General features: G+C 43.2%; 1 protein-coding gene across 3 annotated transcripts in view; it reads right to left on the reverse strand.

Moving 5' to 3' along the window:
* The window catches only part of ATP8A1 (ATPase phospholipid transporting 8A1), a 168,987-nt gene extending 160,843 nt beyond the window's left edge, over positions 1 to 8,144 (reverse strand). For 2 of the 3 annotated variants that reach the window (XM_063457912.1, XM_063457910.1), the window contains exons 1-2: positions 8,023 to 8,095; positions 5,769 to 5,883 (exon numbers count right to left, since the gene is read on the reverse strand). In XM_063457912.1, coding sequence (XP_063313982.1) covers positions 5,769 to 5,817 — 49 coding nt within the window. In that variant the 5' untranslated portion in view covers positions 5,818 to 5,883; positions 8,023 to 8,095. Of the gene's footprint in view, positions 1 to 5,768; positions 5,884 to 8,022 lie in introns of all 3 variants that reach the window. The other variant, XM_063457911.1, reaches the window with a different exon arrangement.
* Positions 8,145 to 12,172: the final 4,028 nt, after the last annotated feature.

Raw genomic sequence — 12,172 nt, forward strand, 5'->3', positions numbered from 1 at the left:
GCAAAATCATGCAATTAAACAGAACTTGCAATAAAGAAAGCCTAAATAGGGCTCTCTTTACAGGAAGTGTTTATGGAAGGCTGTGCAAGTCACGTGCAGGGAGGTGTGACTAGGGTTCATAAACAAAGGGATTTAATTCCTAAATGGCAGAGGATTGAGCAGTGAGGATGCAGGGGCATGTTCTTTACACCAAAACTGCTTCATTAAGCTAAAGTTGTTCAGGTGACTATAGTGTCCCTTTAATATGTAATGGTTTTGGGGGTTAGAGTGTCCCTTTAGCCCCTTAAGGAAACATGACATGTGTGACATGTCATGATTCCCTTTTATTCCAGAAGTTTGGTCCTTAAGGGGTTAAGCAAGAACTGAATCAAAAACCTCACCAAGCCTGTACAATTATGCACATCACTTTTTACATCCAAAATTCTTCACAGTTCTATCTATATTTTGCTTATGTATCCTTTTTTTCTATTTTGTGTTTCAAGCAGATGAAAGTTACCTTTTCCCTGTAGGCTTCTCTTCGTGGTTGTGTACCTGTTACTTATTCTGTGCTTTCACCATGTGTAACTGGATTGATGGCACTTGTATTAAGGTCGAGAAAACAAAATTGCTTAAATCTGTAGCTGCAAAAAATAATTTCTACACAACTCGATAACCAATTAACACTTAGCTACGTGTTGTGCTATAAATTTTTTTTTTTTAATGGAAAAAAAAAAAAAAAAAAAGGTAAGACAGGAAATGTTCATTTACATTGTATGCCTTAACTGTAATTCATTTTAAATGTTAAGTTCATCAAGTTCAACCTTGAAACCAATTTGTTTATGCTGTTGATCTAAACAAAGGCAAAAATCCAAACATTGTCAATTCCTTCTTGACTCCATAACCAGGGAATCAGATTTCTCCTTGGATCAACAACCTGTTCATATACATATTTGCACATAAACACAAATGCTTGTGTGGCATTTCTTGCAGATGAAAGTGTTTTAAGTGTTTTTTTTTTTTCTTAAAAAAAAAAAAAATTAAAAAAAAAAGGTGATCCAATCAATTGCATCCAAAGCCAAGCTTGAAACAAGGAACAGTAGGTAGCATTAAAGAGAGAACCTGGAACACTTAAAAACGAATCAGTGAGTGGGCGGGGCCTAAAAGCCAACAGAGACAGCCACATGGTGCTAGAGTTTCTCAGGGAAATTCACTTATAGTGCCTAACATTGGGCATAACTGCTCTCTTTTTGGCAAATATTTTGCTTACAACCCAGTGGAGTACCATACAACCCAGTGAAGCACCCTGACAATTATATGACACTCTTGCGCCCAATGATGGTGGTTAAGACCTGTGCTCAATCTACCTGAAGCCCACTCGAGGAGCAGGAGGTGGCCGATCCTCAACCTGACTTAGAGTTAGCTTTCCACAGGCCCTGTCCCCCCACCTCTCGGACCAGTAGGGGGATCAGTGGGTGATCTAGAGTATTAGCGGGGTCACCTCAACAAGACATACAGTCTGCCGTGGTATCAGAGTGGTGTTGACGCCTAGCTTTACTATGGCCGCCCTGCCTGGGCATACAGCAAAGGGCCCTTTCTTGCACTCACCTACCCATGTGGACTCACTACTCTTGGCTTTTGATTTCATCTGTGCGAATGTCTGCACAAAGCCTTTGGCTCAGGGACTTGCCTCCACTCCTGAGGGCAAAGTTGCAGCTCCCCGGGTTCAACCTGCTGGCCGACGCCGCCCACACATCTGCTCCCCGCGTGTTTCTAAACAGTTGCTTCGGATGAGAAGGAGCAAGAGGTCGACGTGGCGGAAACCTGTAACACGCTTTGGCCCTCATTCTCACTACACCTCAACCCGATTATGGGCAAACAAGCTCTCTCACTTCCAACTCAGCCTAACTGATCCGGAGGCCTAATACTGCAGGGTCAAGGGCCCATGGAAACAGGCTACGGGTGAAGGACAGAACAACATTCTGAGGAAGACAATACTGAACTGTATGGGAGCTTGGGCCAGGTTGAGGTGCTCCATCGGGAGGCTAAGACTACTTCTGTAGGCATCGACTGGTTCACAGATCCTGCCTGCAGTTTGGCAGTTATTTTAAAAACCGCACTAATACCTGCAATGTATTTTGTGTTTAATTCTGTTACGGTACCCTAATTGAGCATCTTCCATAGTGTAGTTTAAACAGACAGTGGTATATACACCTCTTGCAACGGTCTCCAGTTCTATTCTATAGCATGTTTAACTTTCTCTATGCTTAATCTAAATAGAATTGTGCTCCTGATGTCTTATGTTAGTTACAAAAAAATAGCAGTGTTCTTGACATTTCATGATAGATCTACACCTTATTCTTGTTATTTGCACTCCTGAGAAATGTCTTAGCAAGCTTGTTTGGTATGTTATGCACCACAAAAATAAAGAATGTAAAAATAAAAAGGAATCAGTAATAAAATCAGGCCCATTGGATGGTCAGGTTCTAGGAACACATGAGTTTCAAACTAGAAAAATAACCGGGGAACAGGAAAGCTAGAACACTAGACATAAAAGGTTGCTCCAAGCACCATGACCATTTCAGTGATTTGAAGTTGTCATGGTGCCCGAAGTCTGTAAGTATTGCATTTTGCTGTGAAACACTGCACAAAAAGAGATTAGCCTCTTAGCGGTCAGAAGGGTAGCTCCACCTCCAGCAGCTTCATTGGGGTGTCATAAACCAGCCTGGAACTAGTGTTGGCCAATGACAATTATGTGCAATGAAAATTATAAGCCGATTCTCTCAGCCAATGAATGCCAACTTATGTAGCTACCGGCTTCTGCAGACCAGTTAAGAGGGCAAGTCTTTGCTAAATGGTTTGCTCTATTACCAGGGAACCAGACTAGGGTACTCCTGGCATCATAAGCAGAATAGCGGCTGTACTTGATACGATGCTTGTCGTAACCTCTAAAATAAGACTGCAGGCACCAGCTAAAACCAGATGTTTAGGGCCCCAGGGGACTCCAAAAACAGAACAGACCCCATGGCACATAGGAACTGTCCTAGCTACACACTTCAGAATTGCACATTTTCTTTTTTCAAACTTCAAAAGTGTGCCAGACAATTTATGCATGTGCTGAATAGATGAGTTTAGCTAGCGGTCAAAAACTGCCAACAAGAAGAGATGCTCATAGGTAAAATTATCCCATATAATTAGACAATAACTTGAAAATTGAAAAGAAAATAGAATGAATCGAAAAATAAATAAGAGACAACATAACCAATTCCCTTCAGGGGACAATCACTGAGGGTGCCCTTCCTTATATTTTTAAGGGATCATCTAAGCTGGTGTAGTTAAAATGTGTTTGAAGAGCCTGCTGTGGACGTGAGATGTGTGCCTTTAAGCTCAGAGACCTTGGTTTCTCAAGAGCTGGTGCAGCTGAAATTGGAAGTGCTTATATAGGAGGTTTTAGGTGGCACCTGACATCATCCCCACTGTGCTTCGCCTTTTCGTTCCTTTCATCTTGAGACTTGCACTAACACCATTTGCATTAAACACCCAAGATCACAGCTGCAAATAACGTGTAAAATCTTAATTAGTTTATTAAGCAGCCTGTATGACAGACTTCACATACAGCAAATGAATGCTGCTGCAGTAACAGCCGTTCCCTATATATAAAAAATAATCTGAAACTGGAGCACCAAACAACTATCCAGAAATAATTTTAAGCACAAAGATGCTCATTTTTGTATTTCTTCTTGGAATAAGAAACTAAATCCAAGTTTTTATTGCTAAAAAGTAGCATATCGCAAGCTCAAGGTTAGCAACCCAGACACCTCTTACTAATCTTGATTTAAAGGGCTCTCCGGCTGTATACTTTTGTACCAATGCTCACACTGTTGTCACGCCCATCTTTTAGGCACAAGCTGGGTCAGCATACCCTGCACAGCCTGACAATAGAATTGTGAGGTCTGTGTCTCAATTCCAGATTAAGCATTAGCAGTAACAATACCATTTATAAGGATTCTCTGAATGCAGCTGTCCCTGCACTGCGACACACATTAACAGGTTCAGAGTTTAACCCACTGATAGCTAACCTCTAGTACTTCAGCCATTATGGGCTACATTTACTGTGATGTTTTGCATCCTTGGGACTGGCTACCATGGGAAGCATAGAACACACAGTGGGGGATTTATTTAGAAGTTAACTGTAGATGGGTTAAATCCTTTACCTGCTCAGTTTTTCAGTTGGCTGAGCAACAAGACAATTGGGAAGCAATGGTTAGTCAGCACTGGGCTATGGAGAAGTCATTGCCATTTTGTTGGAGACCAACACATTTTACATCTCCCCACTAAACATTACTGAGATGCTTAATGGGTCAGGGAGTGCAACAAAAAGGCAGAAATATGATTATTTACAAATTACTTTCAAGTGATAACACGGTCATATTCCCTAGACTATCTTTTAAGAATTGAGGCATGGAATGAATTTCAGACCTTCGTTCATTTGCATCTAACAGACTGTGCCAGGACTGCAAATGTAATAATAAAAATGGAAGGTTTTGTAAAAAGTAAAAAGCTATTAAAATGAACCTTTACTATTTAAAGCGAAACTCTAAGTACCATAACCACAAAAGGTGCACTGTAGTGGTTAAGATGCCACAAATGCTTTGGCACCCCTCTATTGTAAGTAATTAAACATTTTTCTAACGATCTGACTTGTTACTTGGGATCAACTGGGCGCCACTACCTACCCCTTCCCTTATTGTTTGAGAGCTGGAAGCTCCTGCTAGGATCATCCATGTTAGCGCTCCTGTGTTAAGCCCTTCAGTGTTCAGCTGATTGCTCTCGGCCAATGAGCTAAACCCAGACCAACTTGGATAAACTCGAACGAGTGACCAACACCCAGTGGAGCCAAGGTAATATGTCAACCATTAGAAAACGGTTTGACTACGTACATGGAGAGGAAAGGGCTCTCCTGGCACCATAATCACTACAGTGTGCTGTCAGTGCTTTGAGTGTTCATTTAAGAGATATTTCCCTTGTAACAAAATTGTCTGTTCCTAAAATTCAATTTTAGTACATAATAAACATTAAATAAATCATGCTCAAACAAAAGTTATCAGAAAGCCAAACAGCCATGAACATTAGACAATGCTTGATTTAATTGTAAGATCCCAATATACACTGAATTCATATATGATTAACAAACAAAATATCACAATGCATTCACGCTAAACAGTAGAGATAATGTGCTTGTACCAAATGTACAATTGAGCCAAAGAAGAAAACCAAAAACAAGCAAAAAAACAAAACAAAAAAACAGTACACAATATCAGTAAACAGATGACTGTACAACAACAACAACCTGTTTTACAGTTGACTGATGAGCATCGAATCAAAAGAAAAAACTTGTAAGATTCACATAATATCAAACAGCTCCAACGTAGGCTCAACATATGCTAAATAACTTTACTTCTTCCATTCTCAGCCTACATAGATCAGCGTCCACAACCCACATGCATGTTTTAATCATGAGGTTAAGCAGTGCTGTGTTCATCTCACAACTCACAGTGGGTTAACATACATGCTGACAAAGATTTTCAACTTCTATTCTCATACTGAACTTAATCAGCACCAAAATGGATTTCGGCATTAACACCCAGTAGCCATAACACTATGAAAAGGTCTGTTGTGGTGGGAAAAATAATGAAAAGTCTATGTGTACATTGCATAATGGCAGATTAAAAAAAGATTTAAAAAAATGATGATGCAATTGTATTCAAACCTAGCTTTCATAATGTACTTACCACCAGCCCTGGAGCGGATCTCAGCCACTGTCGTCTGTACAGTCGACATGTTGCTGAATGAGCTTGCTGATTCTTTCGCACAAGTATTTCCTCATGTAAAACAAATTTGCTGCATCTAGAAAAAACAAACAAAAAAACAAACAAAAACAACACTAAATCAGAAAAGTACAATATAAAAGTTTCAAGCAAACATGCATATAAACACAAGAGTTGTATGGAATTTAAGATTTGTGTTAATCATGGAGGAGGTTTTTTTTACCAGATTGAATTTAAGGCTTATTATGATTATAACACAATAAGAGATATGTACAATGCTCTGCACACATTCAACCGAGGAGAAAATGAAAAATCGTGATGAGAGATAATGATGGAATAGCAACATTGCAAGACGAAAATATGTGCTCGGTATAGCAAAACAAAATAATTACTAAGTACTACAGATAATATGGGAGGAGGTTGCTATGTCTCAGGGTGGAGGGCAGATGCAGATAGAGTGAGGTGAATGAGGTAATCTTGTTGACAGAAAAATGTGCTAAAGTGAAATGTATCTTTGCTAAACAATAAAATGCTATAAAAAGGTTTTGAGTGAAGTTACAAAAGTAAAAAAACAAATCAAAATGATCTGAAAATCAAAAGGGTCTGACATTTTTAATGAAAGTGTTGATGCATGAAAGAGCCCCTGCTATTGATAAATGAGGGTACTCTGATGGAAAAAGGTCAGTGTTAACATCAGCAAAACAGGCACTGCACAGGCAGAATATTACTTCTAGAGGGGTCTAATTACTAGTGAATAGGACATAGCATGAACAGAATATCACAAATGGAGGGGGCACTGCATGGATAGGATCACAGTTTGTGGTAGGAGCATTGCATGGGTAGATTATTACCAATGGAGGGGGCACTGCGTGGGCAAGTTACTTCTTGTGGTGGGGCACTGCATGGGCAGAATGTTACTTGGGGAGGGACACTGCGTGGATAGGTTACCATTTGTGCAGAGGGCATTGCATGGGTAGAATATTAATAGGGGAGGGGGGCACTGTATGGGCAGATTACTACTTGTAGCAGTGGCAGTACATGGGCAGAGTATTACTAGTGGAGGGGGCACTGTATGGGCATAATAGTAATATGGAGGATATTACTAAGGAGAGGGCAGTGTGTGGGCAGAATATTACTAGTGGGGGGGCACTGTATGGGCAGATTACGACTTGTAGCACTGGCAATGCATGGGCAGAATATTATTAGTGGAGGGGGCACTGTATGGGTATATTAGTAATATGGAGGATATTACTAAGGAGGGGGCAGTGTGTGGGAAGAATATTACTAGTGGATGGGGGCATTGTATGGGCATAATAGTAATATGGAGGATATTACTAAGGAGGGGGCAGTGTGTGCGCAGAATATTACCAGTGGAGGGGTACTGTATGGGCATAATAGTAATATGGAGGACATTACTAAGGAGAGGGCAGTGTGTGGGCAGAATATTACTAGTGGAGGGGGCACTGTATGGGCAGATTACGACTTGTAGCACTGGCAATGCATGGGCAGAATATTACTAGTAGAGGGGCACTGTATGGGTATATTAGTAATATGGAGGAGGCACTATATGGGCAGAATATTACTAGTAGAGGGGCACTGTATGGGTATATTAGTAATATGGAGGAGGCACTATATGGGCAGAATATTACTAGTGGAGGGGGCACTGTATGGGTATATTAGTAATATGGAGGAGGCACTATATGGGCAGAATATTACTAGTAGAAGGGGCACTGTATGGGTATATTAGTAATATGGAGGAGGCACTATATGGGCAGAATATTACTAGTAGAAGGGGCACTGTCTGGGTATATTAGTAATATGGAGGAGGCACTATGGGGGCAGAATATTACTAGTGGAGGGGGCACTGTATGGGTATATTAGTAATATGGAGGAGGCACTATATGGGCAGAATATTACTAGTGGAGGGGGCACTGTATGGGTATATTAGTATTATGGAGGACATTACACTGGAGGAGGCACTATATGGGCAGGATATCACAATGAATGGTATTACTATAGGGGGAATCCCATATTACATTGCTATTGTCAATGGACGGAAGTGGTTTATAAATGCTGTAATAATAATAATATTAATAGTGCTGGGAGTAACTGCCACGGTGCCGATGGTTTTATTAAAGGGAGGAGAATGGGAGACAGACACGGTGTGATGGAGCCATGAGGGGGGCGGGTGAGCTCACATGGCCGGTGGCAGACACACAGGTGATGGCTGGCAGTGCTGGGAGTTGTAGTACCGGCTCTCTATATGTAGCTCCGCTCACGGCTCGCAGTCCATCGGCCGGCGGGAGGCAGTGGGTAACCGGCGAGTTCCCTGGGATTTACCCCCCCAACAATGCGCTTCAGCAACCACCACCTCCAGGGAGCTGCCTCCGTCTCACCGCCTGTCCCCAGCCCCACTGACACACCGGCTCACATTGGCCGCCCCCTCCCTTCACGGAGCATACCAACCGGCCGCGGGGGAGCCTGCCGCCTCTACCCGCATTACCTAGCTCACAGCATCCAGCACCGACAAACCGCACTATCACACAAACCGCTGCGGCCAGTAATCCGCGTTCACCGAGTGCAGCAATATCCGTTACCGGAAAGCAAGCGTCAGCTTCAGGGGGTGTGAGTTGGTTGCGGCGAATTTCTCCCAGCTGCAGCTCACACAGTCAGTGACAGGCTGGGTAATTTAGGGCTGCTGCCTGGGGTATCTGCAGGTCCACACTCCCTCCCAGCACAAGGAGGGAGGGTGGGAGGAGGGATAGGGGTGGGGGAGGAAGGAGAAGGGGGAGGGGGTGTCAAAAAGGGGAGGAGGGAAGGAAGGGGGCAGGGGTGTTGAAGAGGGGAGGGGGGAAGGAAGGGGGAGGGGGTGTTGAAGATGGGAGGAGGAGGAGGGAGGGGGAGGGTGGGGGAGGGAGGGGGAGGGTGGGGGAGGGGAGGAGGGAGGGGGAGGGTGGGGGAGGGGAGGAGGGAGGGGGAGGGTGGGGGAGGGGGAGGGGAGGAGGGGGAGGGTGGGGGAGGAGAGGAGGGGAGGGTGGTGGAGGGAGGAAGGAGGGGGAAAAGGGGGGAAGGGGGAGGGGGTGTTGAAGAGGGGAGTAGAAGAGAGAGGGGGGAAGTTGGAGGAGGGGGGGGAGTTGGAGGAAAAGAGGAGGGGAGGGGGGGAAGTTGGAGGAGGGGAGGGGGGGAAGTTGGAGGAGGGGAGGGGGGAAGTTGGAGGAGGGGAGGGGGGGGAAGTTGGAGGAGGGGAGGGGGGGAAGTTGGAGGAGGGGAGGGGGGGAAGTTGGAGGAGGGGAGGGGGGGGAGTTGGAGGAGGGGAGGGGGGGGGAGTTGGAGGAGGGGAGGGGGGGGGAGTTGGAGGAGGGGAGGGGGGGGGGAGTTGGAGGAGGGGAGGGGGGGGAGTTGGAGGAGGGGAGGGGGGGAGTTGGAGGAGGGGAGGGGGGGGAGTTGGAGGAGGGGAGGGGGGGGAGTTGGAGGAGGGGAGTGGGGGGGAGTTGGAGGAGGGGAGGGGAGGGGGGGGAGTTGGAGGAGGGGAGGGGAGGGGGGGGAGTTGGAGGAGGGGAGGGGAGGGGGGGGAGTTGGAGGAGGGGAGGGGGGGAGTTGGAGGAGGGGAGGGGGGGGGAGTTGGAGGAAAAGAGAAGGGGGGAGTTGAAGGAGGAGGAGGAGGGGGGGAAGTTTGAGGAGGGGAGGGTTACGTTATAGTTCTATAACAGATGTATGTGTTGTATGCCTTTTGGCCACCCCCATCTATGTTACATGAATAACTTTAAAACACTGGTTTTAGTTTAAATCAACCTTACTCTGGAGGTCCATTCTCGCCCCCAAACTCCCTCACCTTAAAAAACCTAACTTTTTCTCAAGTTCCCTATCCTCCTCTGCTGATGTCACTCAGGGGCTGTGTCACTATTGGCTGTCTGGCGCCAGTATGCTGTGCATGTTGGCATCAGAAGTCAATATTAGCCAGCGTAGAACTCTAATGCCAGGCTGGCTAATTACGAACCTATAATGCTGCCAGAGTTGGAGTTACACCTTTGTCAGTAGAGGGGTTAATCTCTATATCTGCAGCGCTTCGCTATGACACATGCTAGGCACCATGACCACTTCAAACCACTGTAGTAGTTATGGGGCTTGGAGTAATCCTTTAATGATAAGGCCCATACAATCTATCTACCGTTCAGGCTTTTTTTTTTTTTTTTTTACCACATGTGTAATTATTGATTACTCCCTGTAGATAATAAGCGTATTATAGGAAAGGCCCTTGTTACGAGTTGTCACTGTATGACTGATGGTGTATGTCACTTTATTGTTGTGTATCATTTCCCTGTTTGGAAGATCTCTGGAATACATTGTCAATGTAAATCTAACCAGTATAAACTATAGTGCACAGGTGTCTGAAAAACAGTGAAAGTGAAGGAAATGCCTTTTGCTGTCCCCAGAGTCAGTGAAAATACATGTGAGGCAGCTAGAGTGATATCAGCAGGGGCACAGATGGGGTTTCACTCATGTTAAATTATGCATACACATTGTAGTTAATTGATGTAAAACATCAGTGTAAATAACACTGAGTAATCAACCAATAGAAATCCTTGAAATTCAACTATTCATTGTAATTTATTTACATGTTGTGGGATTGATTGTTATAGTTTTTCACTGATGACATACTGGTTAATACGTTTTGCTTTAATAAATGTTTGACATTTTATCCTATTGCTTTCAGAATATTATTATTATTACTATTATTAGTGGCATTTAGCACTTTAATTATTCCACAGTGCTTGGCCATGTTATAGTTGGGGGAATTTAACAGTAAATAATATACCAAATTTTGACAGAAACAATAGGTTGATCAGGACCTCTCTCGAACAAGCTTACGATACGTTATTGTATTTTTCACGCGTTCTGAATTATTTGCATTATTTTTTTGTGAATAAAAATTAGGAATAAATATTTTGTTAATTTGCTGTTTTCTAAAATTTACAAAAAAAAAAATCTATGAATTGATTGGAAACTGGAATCAAATTCCCTTCAATATAGCTGTAGAATATAATTAGTCAGCAATTCATATTTGTGACATTGTCTGCCCAGGTATAGCCTAATGCAGGGTCAACCCTGTAAGAGTCCCCCTGTCAGATGGGGCCACAATTAGTGACAGATGTGCTATGTGCAGCGCTCCTAAGTGAGAGCTCCACATGGCCTTTAAATACAATGGTTGAGAGATCATGGATAGTTGCAGTGCTTTTTAATGTGTCCCCAGTATCAAGGAGACCCACAGGGTTGAGGTCCCCTTTAGTGCATCCTGCTCAGTTCCTGGTCACAGTTCCAGGTATACAGCATAAGAGAAAAATCTCGCTCCCGTACTGCAATCACACAGTAGAGTGCTCTGTATTGTGTGAGCTGGGAAATCCCTCTGCTGATGTCAGTACTAACATCAATAAAGTGAATCCCTCTGACGTGGGATTAGGGATGGATTAGGGGCAGGATTATGGGTAAAACTATAGGTAGTATTATGGGTTGAGTTTTGGATAGAATTAGGGGTTAAATTAGCGGTAAGATTGGAGGAGAAGGTATACATGTGGGGTGTCATTGTAATAGAGAGCAGTAGCAGAATTTTAAATATAGGGTGTTTACAGTAGTGCACACACCTAGTCTGTGCATTTTCCTAAAATATATTAAATGAAAAGTGTTAAAACACTCTCAGTTAAATAGCCTTGGGGATGTACATTCTATAAATATATGCTCTTGTGTAGCCTTTCTAGATTCCGTGACTACTATAAAAGTTGTAATCTCAGCATGCCAAATTTTGCTAAGTTTTAGCTTTAAAACCGTAATTCACTCTATGCAATAATTGTTAAATAACTTCTAAATGTTTATTGAAATCCTATTGGGTATTTTAACAATCGGGACTAATTAGTGTATCTTTTTGGAGTGCCAAAGGTGGCAAAAAGGTTTTGGTTACAAGCACGACTCATCTCGTCTCAAAATAGTCTTGTTTCGTAAGAGGTTAATTAAGTGTATTTGGCAATTTTCTCTGGCTGTATGCCCATGTCAAGTGTTGTGCACACCTGTGTTTGAATTGTAATACGTTCTCTCTTCACTGTGCTGCGAAATTCTGAATACGTTATTAGCATCATACAGGGTTGGGGAATTTATGCCCCACTATTGTAACCCACACTTCTGCACCTACATACTGGATGATAAGCATTTTTAACACTTCACTGATTGCACATGGATGAAGGATTGTCTCCAAACTACAAAATTAAATTACGGAATTTATCTGAATTTTTAAATTCAGATGCAAATGATAAGCCCATGTATTGCAGACCTAAAAGTGGTTTCCTATAAACCTTCCCACTCAAGCGTAGAAGATGAGA

This window comes from Pelobates fuscus, chromosome 6 (genome assembly GCF_036172605.1).
Source record: "Pelobates fuscus isolate aPelFus1 chromosome 6, aPelFus1.pri, whole genome shotgun sequence".
Classification (NCBI taxonomy): domain Eukaryota; kingdom Metazoa; phylum Chordata; class Amphibia; order Anura; family Pelobatidae; genus Pelobates; species Pelobates fuscus.